At 46.6% G+C, this 22,102-nt stretch overlaps 1 protein-coding gene and 1 long non-coding RNA gene across 12 annotated transcripts in view; one reads left to right on the forward strand and one right to left on the reverse strand.

Annotated features, from left to right (window-relative positions):
• Positions 1–18,705, forward strand: part of LOC138830619 (uncharacterized) — a 37,967-nt gene extending 19,262 nt beyond the window's left edge. Inside the window, exons 2-6 of the long non-coding RNA XR_011373042.1 lie at positions 3,713–3,874; positions 11,698–11,863; positions 13,517–13,671; positions 16,238–16,459; positions 17,269–18,705. This is a non-coding gene — a long non-coding RNA (uncharacterized lncRNA). The remainder of the gene's footprint in view (positions 1–3,712; positions 3,875–11,697; positions 11,864–13,516; positions 13,672–16,237; positions 16,460–17,268) is intronic.
• Bcas3 (BCAS3 microtubule associated cell migration factor) overlaps positions 1–22,102 on the reverse strand; it is a 525,475-nt gene that overhangs the window by 13,012 nt on the left and 490,361 nt on the right. For 6 of the 11 annotated variants that reach the window (XM_070027089.1, XM_070027086.1, XM_070027082.1 and 3 more), the window contains one exon: positions 13,508–13,675. In XM_070027089.1, coding sequence (XP_069883190.1) covers positions 13,508–13,675 — 168 coding nt within the window. Of the gene's footprint in view, positions 1–106; positions 173–13,507; positions 13,676–22,102 lie in introns of all 11 variants that reach the window. The other 5 variants (XM_070027084.1, XM_070027081.1, XM_070027079.1 and 2 more) reach the window with 1 other exon arrangement.

The following is a 22,102-nucleotide window of genomic DNA, read 5'->3' on the forward strand; positions in this document are numbered from 1 at the left end:
GGCCTCCTGAAGTCTGAGCATCAGGGGTAGGAGGCACCCACTTGAGGGACAAAGGGAAGAGTGAGACGAAGCCTTCTGTGTAAGGCAAAGACAGGAGGTTACATACCAAAACACTTCACAGCCATGTGTCTCTCAGGGGTGATGTTTGTTACTGCTACGTCAAGGGCTGTGTCTGCATTGGAAATAAAATATTTCTTTAAAGAAGATCACACAATGGACCTTTAAGAGCACAGCAAGAACTGAGATCAGCTTGAGTGGATATCCAGATCGGGTTTGACCACTGAGGGCTCTGCAAGGCTGCTCCTAGATTTCTCACCAGCCCGGCTAGCCCTCCTCCCTGCCCTCGCCCCTCCTCGCCAGCCCACCCGCTGCGGCAAGAGGATGGGATGGGGAGGGATCTTTTGGGTTACCCCTCAAGTTTTTTTTTCTGCCTCTTTAGGTTCCATGGCCTGAAGTTCAGAGCCACTTGGCCATGAGGCTGGGCTGCCCAGGGAACCACTGCAGGGACATGCTCGGATGCGTCCGCCGTGTGCTCATATGAATAAAATATGACACCAAAGAAGCTCCAAGCCTTCCAAGGAGCAGCCTGTGTTCAGTGGAGGCAGGGTCCCGGGAGGCTTGGCTCACACTCTCCCCCAACCCACCCTAAGGCCAGCACCACACAGTCACACACACATCAAAGTGGAGAAGGCCCGCCGGCACTGGCCAGCCGAGGCCTGGAGACCATGGGCCCGTGCCAGCTCCCATGAGCACGGCGGGGGGCGGGAGGGGATGCACAGAATGGAAAAAGTCATCCTGAACAAATGAAGCAAGTGGATGGTGAGGTCCCCCAAAGTCACTGAAGCATACAGAGGGGTGACACTGCAAGCTACTGAGCTACACATAGGGGAAACTGCAGAGGGCTGGGCAGCCACTCTGCCAGCAGACTTAAACATATATTAGGCAGGGGGTTTGCAGGTACCTGGGAGCAGTGGTTGGGGAGGAAGAGAAATCTCCCCAAACGTATGTCCACTGTTCCATGTGACCAGAATGGCACGATTTGGCCTTCTTGTTCTCTCTCTCTTTTTCTTTTTGGGTCTAGTCGAGGGCCTGAACTCTGGGCCTGGGCGCTGTCCCTCAGCTCTTCAGCTCAAGGCTAGCGCTCTACCACTTGAGCCACACAATGCCACTTCTGGCTTTTTTTTTTTTTTTCGGCCTATGCGGTGCTGAGGAATCGAACCCAGGGCCTCATGAATGCAAGGCAAGCGCTCTACCACTGAGCCACCTTCCCAGCCCTCTCTTTTTTTTTTTTTTTTTTTTTGTCGGTCGTGGGGCTTGAACTCTGGGCCTGGGCGCTGTCCCTCAGCTCTTCAGCTCAAGGCAAGCGCTCTACCACTTGAGCTACAGCGCCACTTCCGGTTTTCGGGTGGTTTATTGGAGATAGGAGTCTCATGGTCTCTCCTGCCCGGGCTGGCTTTGAACCGCGATCCTCAGATCTCAGCCTCCTGAGTAGCTAGGATTACAGGCGTGAGCCACCAGTGCCCGGCTCTTTTTTTTTTTTTTTAAATCTAAATAGTCAGAGGGTTATTTCCAACATTCCTGTGTGTGTGTGTGTGTGTGTGTGTGTGTGTGTGTGTGTGTGTGTGTGTGTGTGTATGTGTGGTGTGTCTTTCCCTCCTCCCAGCCAGCATTCCCAGCAGCTGGTCTGCATGCCTCCCACCACCTTTTGAGAAGGCAGAGGCAGAAGAACAGGGTGGGCAGTAACCCACCCATGACTTAGCTCTACTTGGCTCAGATCTCACATCTCACATAAGGGCCAACAACTAAAGGTGACTTCTCTGGCAGAGGAGGCACTGAGAAAAATCCTCCCTTTAGTTAACCATTTACCTAAGCTAAGGCTTCCAGAGCAGAACCCTGCTCTGGGGTCCACAGCCCTCCTCCACCCTCTGTCCAGCTACCATGTTTTCTTTCATCTTTCTTTGTGTGTGTGCGTGCCAGTACTTGGGGCATTTTCTCTCAGTGCTATCTGTTGGCATTTTCACACAAGCCTAGCACTCTACCACCTGAGCCACAGCTTCATTTCTGGCTTTTTTCCTGGATAATTGGAATTAAGAGTCTCACACTTTATTGCCTGGGCTGGTTTAGAACCACGATCCCCAGATCTCAGCCCCCTGAGCAGATATGGGCCACCAGTACCCAGCTCTACCATCACTTTTCTATGTTGGGACAACACCTGGGAACAGGGCTTTCAAGGTCACTCAGGGGTCACACTGACACTTCCTCTTTGTTGGCAACTATCAGTGTGCCTCTGTTACTGTTGAAAATAGACTTTAGGCAACTTGGAAAAGTACAGAGGAATTTTACAGCCCTGAACTCCTACTGTAGCCCTGCCCTTTGGCTGGAGCTTCCAGAAGGAGAAGAGAGGGTGTGGAAGGGAGAAAATGACCTACCTGGAATCTGATCTGAGACCTATCCCAGAACTAACAAGTGTCCTTTCTAAGTATAATCACTATTCCCATTGCATTGGCTGGCTTTCATTTACCTCCTAGAGGCCACAAAAACCCAGCCAGTCATTCAACAAACATTAACTGAAGCTTAACTTGGCTCTGATCCCAGTGCTGGATCCTGAGCAGAGAGAATGCTGATGGCTAGATGAATGGGACTGGTCCAAGGAATTAGAATGGGGTCATGGCACTATGTATGTATGTATGTATGTGTGTGTGGGTGGTAAATGAAGGGACTACAGAGCTGGTCCTTCCCCCAATGGTACAAGAATGGAGTCCACTATAGGTAGTTATTGGGAAAGGCAGCAAGCATTATTTGCCAAGGGCCAAGAATCCTGTGAGTAGGTGGTGTAGACATTTAGAGAGACTCATGTAGCTGTGAGCTGGGGGTATCTTAGGGGAGGGAAAGTGAGCTTGATAGGAAAGGAGATGACTGGACAGAGGACAGGGAAGTGGTCATTTTAAGGCAGATCACTGAGTCAACCCAGATTAGGGAGCGGCACCAGTGCTGGAGGGGTGTGTGTGTCCTATGTTTGTATGAGGGGGTAGTCAGGATGGGGGAAAGGAATTAGGTTGGAGAGAAGGGTGGGGAAGGCCAGTAAAAGACAGAATATCCCAGCAAGGAGGCCGGGTGGGCATGTGGTGGTACTGGACACTTTTTCGAGTCAAGGGATTAAAAGTGAGGCCACGTATCAGTGGCTCACACCTGTAATCTTTGGGTAATCCTACCCAAGAGCCTGAGATCTAAGGATTGTGGTTCTAAGTCAGCTGAGACAGGAAAGTCTGTGAGACTTTTTATCTCCAATCAACTACGAAAAAAGCAGGAAGTGGTAGAGCACTAGCTTTGAGCAAAAAAATCTCAGGGACAGTACCTAGACACTGAGTTCAAGCCCCAGGACCAACACACACACACACACACACGCACGCACGCACGCGCGCACGCGCGCGCCTAAAAGTGGGCCTTCTCTTCCTTTTCTGGGGACTTCACGTCTTCTTTTTGAAAGTATTGGGCTTGAACTGAGGGATTTGTGATTAGTAGACAGGTATGCTACCACTTGAGCTATGCCTTCGACCCTACTCCTTTACTTTTGACTAAAGGGCAGGTCACCTTCTGACCAGGTAAGATTAGCAGGATGTTTAGAACTGGACATTCTTCTGAGGTTTTATCTAATCTCATATTTATTTTCTATTTTTAATCTCATGTTGAGTCTTTGATTTCATCTTTGAAGCTGAAGAGAGGAATATCTAACTACCTGGCAGTCGTATGATGATTCGAGACCATCACGTGGTGTGTAGTCTCAAGTACAGAAGCCCCTTGGGTGGCCACTGCTACCATTTCAAGAAATAATCCAGAAGCAGCAGGCCAGAGGCCAGCACTTCGCAGGGAGAAGGTAAACATTGGCCCCATTTACTGTTCTTTCCCACTGTCTAAGAGAGAGGGAAACTGAACCCCTGGAGGGAAAGGCCTAGGTCACAAGCTTCCTTCATATCTTGATGACAACTTCCAAATCACACCAGAAAGGAAACACAAACATTCTTCCCAGTGGCAGCGGCTGGTGTTGGGAACTGAGAGGGCTCTCAGATTTGCCCTTTCCTCCCAATGGAAAATAGCTAGGAATAGGCAATCTGACAACTGACCTGAGACACAAATAGCAACACCCACAATGCCAGGCCCTGCTGCAGCCTTCCTATCCCACAGTCTCATGGCAGCTGTCCCTCCCCCACTGGGAAGGACCTTCCACCTGCTGCTGGGTCTGGGCTCCCTCCCTGCCTTTAGGGGTGTATGCCCTCCTCCCAGCCTCAGCAATTAGGCATCGATTGTTGAAAGTTCACAGTTTTGTCTTTGCAATCTCTTATGGCTTCAATATGAAATGCTCCCTCCCCACCCCCCCACCCTGAACTCATAAGCTGAGAACTCATGTACAGGATGCATGTACTGAAAGCTTGGTTCCAGCTGACAGTGCTATTTTGGAAGCTAGTGGAAATTTTGGGAAGTGGGGCTTAGTTGCAGGAAATGGGTCACTGGGGGTGTCTCTCTGAAGGGCATATGTTGTTCTGGCCTCCCTCTTCTCTTCTTCCAACCTCTCCCTTTCTTTCTTCTCTTCTCCTTTCCCTTTTGTTTCCCCTGCCCTCTCCTTCTCTCTCTTCCCTTGCTTTCTCTCTGCTTCCTGTCTCCCATGAGGTAAAGAAGCTCCTGCTACCAGATGTCTAGGCATCCATGGGATGAATCAGCTGTGGACTAAAACCTCTGAAAGAAAATCCTTCCTCTCTTAAGTTATTCTCTCTAGGGCCCATTTAGGTAGAGCAGAGGAAAGGTCCCAGCTGCCTGACCAAATTTCCCTGAAAGAACAGTGTTGGCCAAGGAGCTTGGTACAAAGGAGTGAGGAGCCATTTAAGAGCAGGAGTCCATCAGGGACATTAGCTGGAAAATCCTAGAGTCCTGGATAAGAGAGCCAGACTGAGATATGGCTTAGGAAAGTGAGAACAGCTGGTCAAATGGATCAGCCTCTCCTATTTCAAGAAGATGGGAAGGTAAGACCAGGAAAAATAAAGATACTCATATATCGTGAAGAGGAGAGATATTCTTACTCTCAAGAGGCCTTTTCCAGGAAATCTGGGGTAAACACCACTTCAACTAAGAGGAGAGCGAGGATTCCATTAGAAAGATCAGAGCAGCTTCATGGCAGTGGGGTAAAAAGTAGGACCCCAAGGTTGTGACCCACACTAGCCCATGAAAGCAGCATTTCAACCCACAGGAAGCCTGATTAACTTAGTGTAGGAACGGGATAGCTGTCACAGGATCAGTGAGGGGCCTGTCCTTTAGTTAGAAAATTTCATCCCTAGGAAAGAGACTTGAGGGGCCCACACAAGCTACACTACTGCTCCTACAGCTAAGGTCTTGTAAAACAACAAAACAAAAAACCTGAATGCCAGGGTCATCTGTGACTTGCATGTTTTTCATCTGAAGTATGGAGAAAATTCTTTCTTTCTTTTTTTGAAGTCAGGCTCTGGGCACTGTCCCTAAGCTGCTTTTGCTCAAGGCTAGGGCTCTACCACTTAAAGCCATAGTACCACCACTTCAGTTTTCTGGTGGTTAATTGGAGGTAAGAGTCTCATGGACTTTCCTGCCAGGGCTGGCTTTAAACCACAATCCTCACATCTCAGCCTCCTGAGTAGCTAGGATTACAGTGCCTGGTGTGGGGAAAATTCTAACACGGACACATCTTCTGAAATGTCTGCCAAGTCCAATGTGGTCAACTAGCTTCTACAGAGAACACTGACAATTCAATTGCCTGTTTGAATAGGGGCTAGCCAACAAGTAGGAGTATCTAAAAGATCAGAGAATGAGTTCACTGCTCTTGTGGTTGTAATTATTGTCACCTGATGAGGTGGTACCTTGCAATGGGAAAGGGTTAATAGAAATGCAAGAAAAGGTTCCCAGCCCTCAGCAGTAGGAAAGAAAGGAGTTCCAAGATCTATCAGCATTGCTAATCTTAGAGGTCGAACAACAGGTCCAATACACTCAGTTATCTGGATCGGGGTACACATTTGATCAAGTTATCCCCAGAGTTCCCATTAGTTGTTGAGATTTTACTCTCTGGAGCCATGAAATAAAGGGTATTAGTAGTGCACACATGCATGAACACACATACACACACACACAAACATTTTTACATTATCTTTTATAAAGCATAGCCAATCAACGGCTTGGTTATTTTTAATTAACTTACTGTAATGATTTAAAAACTGTGATGTTTAGAATGTGATTTTCATGTTAAGAAGGAAAAAAACCCCATAGTCTTTTTAATAAATAAAAGTTACTTGAAATTAATCTTTTTTGCGGAATAAATAATATATACTGACAGGGAAATTCAGAGGATTTATCAGAACAAGCTAGAGCATGGTTTTCAAACTGCAGATCACAATTCAACAAATATTATAAAATCAAATTACTGTGTTATGACAAGAGCATACTAAAAAATGAAATGAACTAGAAAGTACTGATATATGTTGTCTGTAAGATTGTGTTGTGAAGGTTTGAGTGTCTGTTAAACTGAGCCAGAAAGCAAAATGTATTCATGACAGAAAAGTAAGAGGCAGAGATTGAACCAACCACAGGGTTAATTCTTGCTAAGAATAGCATCACTGGATTAGGAGAGAGACTGTTCTAGAGATAGAGCCTCTTGGGCTGGAGGCAAGATTCATTGGTAGAGTGTCTACTGAGCAAGTGTGAGGCCCTGAGTTCAAATCTCAGTACTAAAAAAAAGAAAAAGAAAAAAAGCATGCTCCTACCTTGAATAGTTAAAAGATTTAAACAAAGTAACAGTGCACTCAGGACTATAGGAAGCAACAGTCACCAGAAAGCAACAATCACTTTTTTTGGTGGCAGTTGTAGAGCTTGAACTCAGGGCCTGGGAACAGTCCCTGAGCTCTTTTGCTCAAGGCTAGTACTCTACCACTTTGAGCCATGCCTCCACTTCCAGCTTTTGAGTGGGTAACTGGAGCTAAGAGTGTCCTGGACATTCCTCTCTGGGCTAGCTTTGAACCGTAATCCTCAGATCTCAGCCTCCTGAGTAGCTAGGTTTACAGGAGTGAGCCACCACCACCAGCTGTCAATTGTTCTTGACCTCAAGACCTGACTTTGTGAGCTCTTAGGAATCGACAGCAGCAAAAAGAGGCTTCTTACAGCTTCCTACTCACAGCACATTAGCCCGGAGATCAGGACTGTGCATGAGGCCTCGGCCTGGGCTTTTGATTTGATTTGATTTGATATATGGGAAAAGGCAAAAAGAAAGACAAGGTTCAACTGGTGACTGAAAGAACGAACGTTTATAGGGAAAAACATATTTTATAGAGAAAATGTATTTTTCCAGGTGTTTCTTTAGAAACCTTTTATTTTGGTATTGTTATATCTTTACCTAGACATAAAACAATTGGAAGAAGTCAAGGTTTTATTTGAGAAATGCTATTTTTCTTGCAAAGGCAATATTGAAAAGAATGTCTGCTAAGCAGGAATTAGTTGAGTTATTCTGAGGGGGATGACAGGGAGGGCAGGGGGCTTTGGGAAACAGACTTCTAGGCAAAAGGAAAGTATGTGCAGAGAGAGGCCTATGTGCACACTATGTGGCCGTGTGCTTAGGACCGGGAGTTTCAGCTTAGCTGGAGGTGGCTGGCACAAGGCAGCAAGGGCGGACTCTGGACAGAGGGTCATGGCTGGTCCTGAATGCGGTTGTTCACACCGGATGGGAGAACCCATAACAAAAAAAGGGTTAGGGGAGTGCAGTTTAGTTTTTGGAAATATGTATGTGTCAGTAGGTAACTGGATAGGTGTTTCTAGAGATAAGAAGAGATGCCAGGGCTGGGAAGGTGGCTCAGTGGTAGAGCGCTTGCCTTGCATGCTCGGGGCCCTGGGTTCGATTCCTCATCACCATATAAGCAAAAAGAAAAAAGCCGGAAGTGGCGATGTGGCTCCAGTGGTAGAGCGCTAGCCTTGAGCTGAAGAGCTGAGGGACAGTGCCCAGACCCAGAGTTCAGGCCCCACGACCGGACCCCCCCCCAAAAAAAGAAGAGATGCCAGCCTGAAAGTTATTTGGAAGTCATCAGGTGATGGTGGCAGTTAAAGTGTGAAAGCAGAGGGGCCTTGTACAAGGGAGAAGAGAAGGGTCTTGAGAAATACACTTATGACAACAGAGTAAGAAAACCCTGAGAAGAGAATGAGAGAGCCAGAGGCAGAGGAAAACACAAGAGAATGGGAAGTAGGCCCTAGGGAGAGAGCTTCAGGAAGTATGGGGCCCATGTGGAGGGACCCAAATGTCCAGGAGGTAACTCTGGGAAGTCAGTTGTGATGGGGTGAGCCAGGGCAGGGGCTGCTCCTTTTCTATGACAGTTGGCACAGGGAGGGACACTGAGGATCTGGATGGCGGGCAAGTGGAGATGCTTCTCAAAGGCCACGCACCCTTTCTTTCACTTTGAGGAATGAGAGACAAGACAGTTTGGTAAGAGATTTGGTAAGAAGATTGAAGCAGCATCTCTGCAGAAGGAAAGAGACTAACTTCAAGGTGAGGGACAGGGCACCTACATCATATTAAATAGCAAATAGGGAAATTAAAAGAAAAACATCAAGAATAAAATACATTGCTGGGCTCCAGTAGCTCATGTCTATAGTCCTAGATATTCAGGAGGCTGAGATCTGAGGATCATGGCTCAAAGTCAGTCCAGGCAGGAAAGTCCATCATACTCTTACCTCCAGTAAACTACTCAGAAATAGCTGGAAGTGGTACTATGGCTCAAGTGGTAGAGTCTAGTCTTGAGCAAAAAAAAGCTCAGGGACAGAGCCCAGGTCCAGAGTTCAAGCCCCAGGACTGGCAATCAATCAATCAATAATAAAATGCATACTGTTGGTGGACCAGAGATCTGGGGATCTGGGGGTTCTCTGAGAGTATGAAAATAGGTCAGAAGCCTCAGCAGCCCCAACAGGTGGGGCTATGCAAAACTTTGGCACCCAGGTGGCATACAGACCTTGGTCAGTAAATAGTTGGCACCCAAGTAGAGAGCAGAGGATATCACTAACCAGTTGGTACCCAGTAAGAGATCAGATGACCTCAGTCAATAAACAGCTGCTGTGCATTTTCTGCCTGCTGGACTCTGTTCTAGGCACTGGCTACTGCTGCAAAGATGGTTGCAAACTAAGAGCAAGAGAGGTTGCCAGTAAATAACCAGAATGGCTGAAAGCCACCACATATTTGTAGATGTGGCAATCAGAACAGTTGGTGAATTTTCTTCAGCAACCCAGCTCTAAGCAGAGTGAGGGGTGAGGCGTGGCAGGACCATTAGCGAAAAAAGCAATTCAGCCAGTTATGTTAGAGCTGGACTTGCAAATCACAGATTTAAACTAATTAGACCAATTAGTTAGTGCTCACCACAGAAGACTGAACTAATAAATACCTTGGTGACAGGTGAATCATGTTTTAAAATAGATCTTCTTAAACTTTAATATGCATGGGGTGTCTTATTAAAATGTAGATGCTGGGGGTAGAACTCAGAGGTAGCATGTTTGCCTAGCAAGAGTTCTATCCTCTGCACTGGAAGAAAGAGAAATCAAATGCAGATGTGGAAAGATGATGGTGGGGTCCAAGACCGTACTTTTTTCCCTTTGTTTTATGCTGGAGATGGAACACAAGATTCATTGAACAACAATTCCAACCAACTCTACATTTCTTCTTTCTTTCTTTTCTTTTCTTTTCCTTTCCTTTTCCTTCCTTCCTTCCTTCCTTCTTTCCTTCCTTCCTTCCTTCTTTCCTTCCTTCCTTCCTTCCTTCCTTCCTTCCTTCCTTCCTTCCTTCCTTCCTTCCTTCCTTCCTTCCTTCTTTCCTTCCTTCCTTCCTTCCTTCTTTCCTTCCTTCTTTCCTTCCTGTTGTTGGGTTTGACCTTGGAGCCTGGGCACTGTCCCTGAGCTCTTTTGCTCTAGACTAGCACTCTATCTCTTTAACCCACAGTTTCACTTCTGGTTTTCTGGTGGTTAACTGGAGAGAAGAGTCTCAGAGACTTTCTTTCCTAGCTGGCTTTGAACTGCGATTCTCAGATCTCAGCCTCCTGAGTAGCTAGGATTACAGGAGTGAGCCACCAGTTCCTGTCTGTAACTTTACATTTCTAATCAGTTCCTGGATAGTTTTACTGGCCTGCAAACTATTAAAAAAAAAAAAAAATGAAACAAAGGAGGAGGCTGCAATGCTTGGTAAGAAATGTACGCATTATCCTGCCCATGTAATTGTAACTCCTCTGTACAGTATGTTCACAAATAAAATAAAATTAAATTAAAAAAAAACAATTTTCAGTTAGCAAATAAAAATTCTCTATATTTATTGTGTATAACATGTTCTGAAACATTTATTGCGGAGTGGCTAAATTGAGTTAATGTACACAATATTTTACATACCTTATTTTTTTTGGTAGGGAGAACACTTAAATGTGTTTGCTCAGCCATTTTCAAGTACATTGTTACTAATTACAGTCACCAATTTGTACAAAAGATCCGAAACGTACTCTTCTAATCAAAGTTGTCTATCTTTTGACCAGCAGCTCCTCATCTCCCTTGCTTCATATAAATGGGTTTTGCTGGGGAGAGCTTATTTGTTCAGTGAGGGGCTGGAGGCAGCCAACTATCAGTCTTTAGGAATTTGGGGAGCTGTCTGTTGTGTTGATAGCTTGAAATTGGCAATGACAGGAGTTTTTACACTACTGAAATCCACAAGCCAGGGCTTTCTTGCTTCTCTCTGGAGAGCTGGTTGCAGCACTATCTACAACTCCTTCGTAGTGAGCCAGGCTGTACAGAGTATCCTGGGAGCAAGGTCTGACTGGGCCTCTGAGCTTCAGCCGTATTTTGATAGGGAAACCCCAGCCCTGGCTGCTCTGTCACATGACACATCTGCTAGGAAGACATTAGGAACTGACTTATCTCAGGAACATCAGAGTATCCACCTGAGACAATTACTTGGTGCCACCCCATCTGTTTGTCTTATGAGCCCCCAAGAGAAGTAGGGCTGTGGGAAGAGATGGACAGAAGTGCTATCTGCAGATTGGCTTACTGGAAGTTTTCCCTATAATACTCAGCTATCTTTGAACAGGGATGTCCTTGGCACTGTCGTGCTATGCTGTGCTACTGGGCTAATACTTTACCTCTAGTTGAAAAATATGACAAATGAATCACAAGCCGGGCTCTGGTGATTCACATCTACAATCCTAGCTGTACAGCAGGATGGGGCTTGAGGATCTTGGTTCAAAGCCAGCTGAGGCAGAAAAGTCCATGAGACTCTTATCACCAATTAACCACCAGCTGGAAGTGAAGCTGTGGCTCAGGTGGTAGAGTATTAGCCCCGAGTGAAAAAGTTAGGGGACAGCATGAGGGCCCTGAGTTCAAGCCCTAGTACTGGCATTAAAAAGAAGAAGAATCACACAATGGAGAAGAAAACTGATTAACTTCCACCAGCTTTATTTACTGGTTTTTCAAATAGAAGTAGACATCTAAATAAAGTACACCTCTAATATGGTCAAATAAAGAATTTCTTTTGGTGACAGTTTGAGGAAGAAAATGAAAACCCTCTGCTGAAAAAGGGAGTCTCCCATTTTCTGACCTGTGGGTCATGCCATTTTAATTTCCTCTTTCATTCTTTTTTTGTTGTTGTTCTCTTTTTTAATTTCACAAACCTGCTTGAAGGTCTCAAAGCCTCTCGAGTCCCTCAGCTGTCTGGCAGATGACTTGCTGCCAGCTTTGCTCAGGTTCCTGTCTCTGCCACACTGACGCTCGCTGCCTGTGACGACGTGCACCTGCAATCTGCCTGCCGGATGATGCCAGGGCATCTGACAAGGCAACTACAGATGAGGTAAAGCAGCAGCAGCAGGAGGAGGAGAAGGTTCCTGGGGGTGGGGGTGGGGGCGAGCCCAGAGACTCCAGGCTATGGCTGGACAAAAGAGAAGGCTGGCCCACAGGCAAGCTCAGAATAAGAAAAGCCCCCGTGCTGTACTCCAGCCCAGGGAGGGGTAGAGGCGCTCCTCTCTATGCAAGTGACAGAGCAGTGGCCTGATGATGGAGCATCCCCAAGGCTGAGGTGTGACGATGGGGCTCACAATGGCTGTGACAATGATGGTGTGTCTGTGGCTTTTATGGCCCCTGGTGTGTGGGGAATGTGACGAGGTCGCTGCAGCTTGCTGAGGCCCACACCTTTATTCTTTCCAGAGAAGATGAAGGTAGATGGGGGTTCTAGAGATAGGTCTCCCCATGGGCCCAGCAGGAGCTTCTCTCTCTTTAGCCAAGCTCCTGTCCCTTTGCAACCGCCTCCCCCAGTCTGTTCACTTGCTGATGATTACATGGGCATCAGGGACTGGTCACTATGTGGGTACTGTAGACGTGAGACATCTCTTCCTCCTAGGGAGGGACTGGCCTGGGGAAGGAGAAGAGAGGGAAAGCCCAATTGTGGACCCCAATATCTAAAGACCTAGAGGACCTGTGGGACAGTGAGATGGAGTGATGAACTCAGGCACGCCAGGCTGAGCCAAAACTGCTCTGACTTCATCTTGCTGATTAGACCCCCATGCCAAGGGCTCTCATTTCTCCTTCCTGGGATCGTCTTCCCAGGTAGCATGTGGAGCTGGGTGGAATGATTAAGCAAAAAAGTCACAGCCTAGTATAGATTCAGGCAAGCAAGAGAGAGAAGGCATCTAGCAGGGATCTGCTCCACTCAATCAAAAATCCCCAGTAGTCTCAGCAAGCCAGGAAAAGGCTGTCAGGCAGGTACAAAGGCAGGGCAGAGCACGAACAGTAGAATTAGAGAGAGGCAGAGGCAGCCTGTATTATATTGCTTGGATGGAAGAACTCTGTATGTGTGTGTGTGTCTATGTGTGTGTGTCTGTGTGTGTGTATGTGTGTGTGTGTGTGTGTGTGTGTGTGTGTGTGTGTGTGTGTGCATGTACCTGTACATGTTAGCCTAGAGTCCAGATCTCTCCTCATCTACCCTAAAGGTACAAGAAGCTACGGGGATCCAGCTGCTAGATTCTCTTAGTAGCAAGAACAGAGAGTGAGAGGAAGCATAAGGAAGGAACTGCCTGGGGGCTGGAGCCAGCCCTGCTTGCTTCTTGCTCGCTCCTTCTGACTGGCAGGTCTCTGCCACCTGCCAGTCTACAAAGCCTTGAGCATGACTGTGAACGGGCTGCCTTAGGCCTGGATGCCCAAGTGCTGCTGGGAGATTTGTAGCCTCCCCTTCCCTTGGAGGTGTCCATCTGGAGCAACTTCTACAGCACCACTGTGTTTCTCATTGTAGTTCCATGAAGGAGGGGGAGGGTACACCGGAAACTCCCTTGACACAGGATTTCCTAACACCAGAGGCTTCTACAAATGACAGTCCCTAGAGCACTGCCTGCAGAACCAGATGGCAAAAATGAATACACGCCTTCTCCCTTGCCAAAGCAGCTTACCATCCATGGGTGCCAATCACAACCAAGTCAGGCAAGAAGTCTGATGACACCTTTACCTGTTCCAGATCCTACGACATCCCGGCTGGGGGACTCTGCCATGGCGTCTGCAAGCCGCTCCCGGAGGCCCTCCTCCGTGTGCTCCAGGGAGGACATGTGCCGCAGCCCGAAGCCCTCCGGCCAGCTCCCGCACACCTCCAGCAGCGTCACGCTCCGGTCAAAGGTACCTGTGGCACACAGGGACATGTGACTTTCAGAGGCAGGCCTTTCTGCCCACCTACCCACCCTCAAACCCACAGTGTTTGGGGCCTCTCTAGACCTTACACAGGATGGAAGAAGAGTGGATGCTGTGGAGCCAGGACGCACAGCACAGAATAACACAGCACAGGCCAATATATGTGTGAAGACCTCTGAGAATGATCTCCATGTCACAGAGACAGTTTCAAACCTGAGTCTCAGGAGTGCCTGGTGCTGGTGGCTTAGGTCCTATCTACTCAGGAGGCTGAGATGGAAGGATGATGGTTCAAAGTTCGCACAGGCAGAACATTTCAAAAGACTTTCTTTTCTTTTCTTTCTTTTTCTCTCTCTTTTTGTGCCAGTCCTAGGGCTTGAGCTCAGGGACTGAGCACTGTCCCTGAGCTTTTTTTGTTTTTGCTTAAGGCTGTGCTCTACCACTTAAGCCACTGGTCCACTGATGGCCTTTTGAGTAGTTTACTGGAGATAAGAGTCTCACAGACTTTCCTGCTTGGGCTGGCTTCCAACTGTGATCCACACATCTCAGCCTCCTGAGTAGGTAGGATTAGAAGCGTGAGCCTGGTTACCCGGTGCTCTATTTCTAATTAACCAGCAAAAGAGCCAGGCTGAAGACATGGATCAAGTGGCAGAATTCCAACAGTGAGTGAAAAAGGCAAGGAAGAGTGGCAGGCAGTGAGCGCGAGCCCTGGTACTGGCCTAAGACAAACAAAACAACACAACAAAAACCCAGAGTCTCAGGAGTGACAGAGCTTCTCTAGTCTCCAGGGACCATTTCAAGAATGGAACAGAGCCCTCTGGGTACTGGTGGCTTACATCTGAACTTCTAGCTAACTCAGGAGGCTGAGAACAGAGGATCATGGTTCAAAGCCAGCCATGACAGGAACGTCTGTGAGTCTCTTGTTTCTAATTAATCACCAGAGAAACGGAAGTGGAGCTGTGGCTCAAAGCAGTACAGTGCTAGCCTTGATTGAAAAAGCTCAAGGACAGAGTCCAAGCCCCAAGCTCAAGCCCCACAACTGACAAAAAAAAGAATGGGACAAGACAAGGGAATAAGTTCAACCCTAATATCTCTGCTCTTCCCTCTTTATTACAATGGGGCTCCACCTAAAGCTTAATGTAAAGAAGGGGATACATAGTCTAAATTAAAAATCAAAACCACAAAGCTTTTCTAAACCATTGTGTCTTTTAATTTTTACATCATCTCTTTTACAGTTGAGGTTGGGACACATTATGGTTTAGGAATAAATAGCAGATGTAGTATAGGAACTCAGCTGAGGGAACTCGTTCTGTCCCATAGTTCCTGGTCCCCCCAACCTCCTAGAGACATGACCATGACTGGGGTACAATTTCAGGAACTCTAGCGATACATCTGAGTGATAGCATCTCCAGTAAGGATTCTTCCTTAATCTAAAGCTGCTCCCCGATTCAAAAAAGTACACCATGTCCTGCTAAGTGCCAAGATTAGATTTTACATGCAAGATCACTTCAAAGTCCACATTTAAATGATTCGACTTTATTCTATGGCAAGTCTACTGTGAAAGCTTATTTTATCCCCTCTCTCTTGGAAGGAGATTATAGTCATGCCCTGTTGCTTTAAGCACATACCATGTCCCCAGCGATTAGGTAACTGAATCCACTACATTTATTGGGTTGGTTCCTGCCAGCACCAGGAAGATGAGGAAAAAATGCAAATGCCAATGTTTCCCAAAGTTAAAAGTACATGCAACACACACTCTTTATCAGGCCCTGCTTCTCCTCTTTGATCAGCCGTCAGAAACTATCTTCTCCCAGCGGGCAGGACTGGGCAGTGTCAGCACACACTCTCTGCCAATGACAGGTGGTAATAGAGAGGGTGCGAGCCCCAGCCCCCGGCAGGCGGCCTTGCCTCTGATAATGGCCCAAGCACGGAGGTGATAACCGCTGGTAAACACTCCGAGAGCTGGTGCCTCCATCCATCAGCAAAGTGGGCCAGATAATCCTGAACTCTCCTGACCAGACAAAGGCCCTTGGCCAGCCTGCTGGGATTTATATGTGTGGCAAGGGTCACTGTTGGCTCCTGAATTTCATCAGGCAACTTTGGCTTTGATTTATTTTTTACCTAATTGTAGAGTCAATTCCTGGCACTGCAAGGCCAGCGTATACCAATGTGCCTCCCTCCCCCTGCCCCAAGAAGAGGCCACCTTGGGAGTGGGCCGCCTTTGGGACCAGCTTGTCTAGTGGGCCTCTAAAAGGGGAATCTGTCCTGCCTCCTCTCCTCTTCTCTCCTATCAGGTAGGGTCACGATATAGGTCTGGGGCGCTAGGTGCTAGGAAGTCGGGGTGGGGTGCTGAGTGTCAGTCAGGGACCCTCCAGGGCTTGCACTAAGCCAGAGACAACACAGTCCACATTAGCAATGACTCCCAGGAGCTCAGCTCCCCCAAAGACATCCAGATCGAGGACAGGAACTAAGCTTTGGGTTTAGTGCCTATTCACTAAGTGATGTTAGACAAGTCCGTCTATCTCTTTCTTCCCTCCTCTCTGTACACACAATCCAGGCGGTTTCCATACAATCCTAGGAGGGTGAGAGTCTGCGCCTGCGGAGTGAGTGAACACTCTCACATCCCCCACGCAGAGTACCTGCCTCTAAAAGGAGCTCGGTCAGTCTTGCTGCATGCTGGGCCTGGAGGTCAGGCCCCGGGAAGCTAGCAGGAGAGGAGGAACAAGAAACAAGAGGAGGATCGGCAGGACAAAAGCAAAAACATCAGGAAAAAGTTGTGGTAAGAAGAGTTTGGGTGAGAAAGGCCAGTCCATGACAGATGGTCAAAGGCCAGGGGAGTCCCACTCTGTTTTGATTTTTGAGACTGGTCTCACTGTATAGCCAGGCTGGCCTGAAACTATCCTCCTACGTTTACCTCCCAGGGTATGGGATTGTAGGTGTGCGCCACCACATCCAGCTACTGTGGAATATTTTAAGAGACAAAACCATGGTACGTAGCAGAAAAGAACTGGAATTAGGGTAATGGTGGAGAATGGCACTAGACCTGGTTTATTATATAAAGGTTACCTCATATTAGCTGCATAACTCTAGGCCTGAGGGTCTGATTTCTGAAAACTGAAAAAACAATGCAACTGTGACTGCACTGGTTTAGTGTTCTGTTCATAACGGGAATGCTCAAGTATAATGTCACAGTATGGTAGGCTGGGGTGTGGTTTGGTGATAGAGTTCTTATCTATCAAATGTGAATCCGGGGTTTGATCCCTAGTACCATAAAACAATAAGTACGTATGCTTTCTCCTACTTGAGGCAGCACTATAAATTTGACAATTAAGGTACAGCTTCAATGCGCAGAGGAGGAACTAGAAACTCAGAACAATTAAGTGACATGTTCAAAGTGTGTAAGTGACAGATCTGGACCATGGCTCCTCATCCTTGGCTTGAGGCTCATTTGTCAGTTCCTGCACTATCCCCGTTGGCAGTACTGCTGTGGAAAGCTGTTTTGCACAGAAACTGTCTCTTTCCTGATGTACTTTTGAACTCCTGTCACTTTCAATAATGCCTTAAAAAAACTTTCCTACTCTTACCCAGCCCAGTCCCTGGCAGCATCATGGCATCCCATTTCAGAAGCTGGGCACCTCGGCAAAGGGTCACGTGATCATCTCTACTGTCCTGAGAAGCTGCAGAGGTCCCACTCAGGAGTCCTAGCCTGCTGCCTGTCCCCCTGCCCATGGCAATCCCTTGACTAATGCACTGACTACAGGAGCCTGCCCGTCATGGAGCTGGAACAAGGCTGTATGTGCATGTGGATTGGCAGGCGCCAGGTGAAGAGGCCAAGCCTTTGCAAGGCAAGGTCACTTCTGGCACTTAGGAAACAGCACATCTTGTCAGTGATGACGCCACAGCTATCATACATCTGGTCAACCCAGAGACATTCCCTCAGATAGGGGCCCTGTGTGCTCCTCAACAAGGAAGGCTTGTTTCAGGAGGCAGAAGGTGCTCATCCAATACAGGCTGTTGGCAAAGCACGGGACACAAAGATTTTTCTGGAAGCAATAAATACTCTGCTACGTACAAACTCCTCTCATGCTGAGTATTTCAGTTAACTTACACATTCAGCAAATACTGATCAGTGTCCACTTTGATACAAGTCAAGCACCAAGCATTGTACTAAAGTACGGAGAAACTCTGTGTGTGTGTGTGTGTGTGTGTGTGTGTGTGTGAGAGAGAGAGAGAGAGAGAGAGAGAGAGAGAGAGAGAGAGGAAATGCGATGTGCTAGGTGGGGGTTAGAGGTGAGGGCAGAGACAGGAAGTAGCTCATGGTCTTTTTTTGTTGTTGTTGTTGGTCATAGGTTTTGAACTCTGGGCCTGGGCACTGTCCCTGAGCTCTTTAGTTCAAGGTAAGTACTCTACCACTTGAGCCACAATGCCACTTCCAGTTTTCTGGTGGCTAATTAGAGATAAGAGTCTCACGGAGTTTCCTGCCTGGGCTAGCCTTGAACCATGATCCTCAGATCTCAGCCTCCTAAGTAGCTAGGATTATAGGCATGAACCACCAGTGCCCTGTGAGCTCATGGTCTTTTACAGAACACTGGGAAGTAGAGATCGCCACTGTCTCACAGAAATTTTCCTGTCCAAATTTGAGAGAAGAAAGTCCATCAGTTCTAAATACAATGATCTTCCCACAATTCCTCTTGGGAATTCCCTTAAGGCCTGCCTCCCACCCAGCTACTCGCTGAACTCCATTTTCCAAGACTGAGTTTAAGTCTGACCTGCTCAGTGAAATTCTGAGCAACAACCGAAGATTTATAACAAATCTTCTGTCAAAACTCTGACAGTTACAAACATTTATTTACCTGTTGGAGTAAATTTGGTGAAAACTATGAATATATTCATGAAAATGTGTGCTTGTAAGGGACAGGGGGTATGGCTCAGTGGTACAGCTCTTGGCTAGCATGTGTGAGGTGCTGGGTTCAATCCCTAGTGCTACAAAAAGATTTTTTAAAAAGTGTGTTTTTAATGTTCAAGAGGAAGTGGAAGTGTACTCATTACCTCACTCATGTAACTGTAACCCTCTGTATAGTATCTTTACAATTAAAAAAAAATAAAAAAAAATAAATAAAAAGTGTGTTTTTACATGAACAAAATTATGCAGCAATTTCAGGGTGTTTAGGGATGCTTCTGAAGCCCCTCTGTAAATCCAAGCTAATCCCATAGATCATTCCTCTGATGATATTCTCTAGTTCCTTGTGTGTGTGTATGTGTATATGTGTGTGTATGCATGTACATGTGCATGCACATGTGTGCCACTCCTGAGGTTTGAACTCAAGGCCTTGTGTTCTTGCCTGGCTTTTTGCTCAAGGCTCTACCACTGGGCCCTTAGCTCTGCTTCCCTCTGGTTGCCTTATACAGCACACACCATCTGGTTTTGTCTCAAGAACATAACTTCCGCCAAGAGGGAAATCAGGATGGGACTCTGTCCATCATCACTGATTGATTCTGATCACCTGAGAAATGTGACAGTCACTGTGGACTCCACAGTGTCTGGATAAAGAGCCAGTGCCGGAACATCTAGGGCTAGGATTGGCAGAAAATGGAATTAAAATCAAATAAGAGAAAGGAAGAAGATGGTAAACAAGAAGAAAACAATGTCACAATCTCACTTTACCGCCTTTTGTGCACTTGTTTTAGATTTGGAAATTTCTGGGAATTGGACAGAACAAAATAGTCTTCTTGGGATGGCACAGAGAGTTGGTACACAAGTGACTTCCTGAGTCACTTGTATATCTAGCTAGCTGATACTCTCCCCAGAGAAGAAATGGGTCGGATTTCACAAACCCATCACAGGCATGCTGTGATAGCGAGTAGGCTGGCAGCTCCCTAGGAGGTGTGCGGGCATGCATGTGCTCTGCCTTTGTGTGCCATTGTCAGAGGGGCCCCGAAGAGCAGGGGTATAGGAAGAGCAAGTAAGCAGGATGCTCCCTTTCACTGATAGTGTCTAATCACATACCCTGGCTATTCAGGAAGCTGTGGTTCAGCCTCCACGTGGTGTCAATTAGATTCAGCCAGGGTTTGGACTTGGTGCAAGCCTGTTGATCAGATTTCTAGCCACCAGGGACGACAGATACTAAAAACAAACTCTGTATTAAGCAATGCCTTTTTGCAAAGCCCTTCTAGGTGAGGGATCATTGTAATAATCATGTCTATGACAACTAAGTCATGATCCTAGGCATAGCCTAGGCAAACATTGCGAGACTCTCTACCTGGATCAACAAAGTACTGGCCCGACAGCACTGAAGACTGGAGCTGGGATGAATACTGCTGTCCCCACCCTGCAAACTGGTCCATGTGACACAGGCTGAGACTATTAACTTCATCTGGAACAACAGTCAATTTTATGTGGGCTGAATATAACAAAATCGGGGTGGAAGGGAAATTTTATTCTGTCTGAGCTGGGCCATTATCTTTTCCTGCCCTTGGAAATGGGTGCTCCTTGTCTTCAGGTCTCTAGACTCAGCCTGGTTCTCAGGCTGAGACCTATGTGTGAAGTGACACATAATAGACTTTGGACTTGGACCAGGACTTACTCAACCAGAGATTCTGGTCAACAGGTCTCTACCTGAACCACATCACTGCTGTTCCTGGTTTTCCAGCTTGCAGACACTGGGTAAGAGTGAGACTTCTCAGCTTCAATTATCATGTGAATCAATTCCCACAATAAGTCTCTGTCTGTCTGTCTGTCTACTTATCTGGTCTCCTATTGACTCTGTTTCTCTGGAGAAACTTGATTAATATATTTGGTCTTCAGGTGTGACCACAGCATATTTCATTATGTCAATGTACACAATGTCAGAACCAAAAGATTGTCTCACTAGCTGGGCACCAGTGACCATCTGTAATCCTGGCTACTCAGGAGGCTGAGATCTGAGGATTGTGGTTTGAAGGCAGCCTGGGCAGGGAAAGTCTCATCTCCAAATAACCACCACAGAGCTGGAAGTGGAGCTGTGGCTCAAGCGGTAGAACCCTAGATTTGAGCACAAAAGCTCAGGGACAGTGCCCAGGCTCTGAGTTCAAGCATAAAAAACAAACAGATTGTAGGAGGGGATATAAGGGGAGAGACTATGAGGATGCCATCTTTTCCTCTCAATTTTTCAAAGAATAATTACAATCCTATAATCTTATGGTCTACCATCTTACGTGTTAGTCCTCCGAATAACTGCATGATGCAATATGTGGGATGTGGTCCCTAGATTATAAGAGCTGGAAATTCCTACCGCCTAGTGCTGTGATGCCACAGTCATCATAATATCACAGTGCTGTATGTTGTGTGCATGTGTGGTGATGTGTAAGCACACCTACTGTGCTGCCAGTCAGACAAAAGCATAGCACACACACATTAGGTACAGCCTAGGTTAACAACATCTAGGCAATAACTGGGGTTCTCGTAATTTTTCTGGCTCCTAATCCCCTCTCAGTCTTGCTGTGTGGAATATAAATGAATGATTCCCTTTATGGGGTTCACATCGGCACTAATGGTTTCAATGTAATTGACAATAATACACTAACAGAGTAACGGTGAAATGATGGTCGAGGTATCCTAGGGTAAAAGCTACCAAATTTCATTTTCTACAAACCAGATAATATAATCAAGCAGTAATATTATAAAAGTCTTGTTCTTACCTAATTAAAGGCATATGATAAGCAGGAGACCTGGGTTCAAATGCCAATTCCTGTTACTTTCTCACTGTATGATCTAGGGGAAGTCACTTCCCTTCTTTGGATGCTCCTTTCCTTGCTCACTATGGTGGCTGAGTGGTGTCCCCTTAACGGATATGTCCTGCTGCCAACTCCAGATGTGTCTTTATTTGGGAATAGAGTCTTTCTTGGCAGAGGTAATCAAGGATCATAAAATGATATCACTCTGGATTTAGGGTATGACTGCTATCCTTCTAAGAGAAAGGGAATAAACATGAGGGAATTGGCCATGTGGAGATGAAGATCGATATTTGAGTTATGTCTCACAAGCTCAGAGATGCCAGTAGCCAAGGAAGTTAGAAGTGGAAAGAGAATGTTCTCCCTAGAGGTTTTGGAGGGAATGTGATCCTATTGACATCTTGATTTTGAACATCTGACCCCTAGAAATATAAGAGAATACATTTGTTTCAAGTCACCAGCTTTATAGTAATCTGTTAGAAAGCCCTTGGAGAATCATACACCTGTGAAAGAGGAAAATGAATATTTGTCTCTTAGAGTTGATGATATGAGAGTATATGAGGGCTGGTAATGTAGCTTAGTGGTAGAGCGCTTGCCTAGCATGCATGAAGCCCTGGGTTCGATTCCTCAGCACCACATAAACAGAAAAAAGTGGAAGTGGTGCTGTGGCACAAGTGGAAGAGTGCTAACTTTGAGCAAAAGAAGCTCAGGG

This window comes from Dipodomys merriami, unplaced genomic scaffold, assembly GCF_024711535.1.
Source record: "Dipodomys merriami isolate MVZ:Mamm:240054 unplaced genomic scaffold, mDipMer1.0.p SCAF_19, whole genome shotgun sequence".
Classification (NCBI taxonomy): Eukaryota; Metazoa; Chordata; class Mammalia; order Rodentia; family Heteromyidae; genus Dipodomys; species Dipodomys merriami.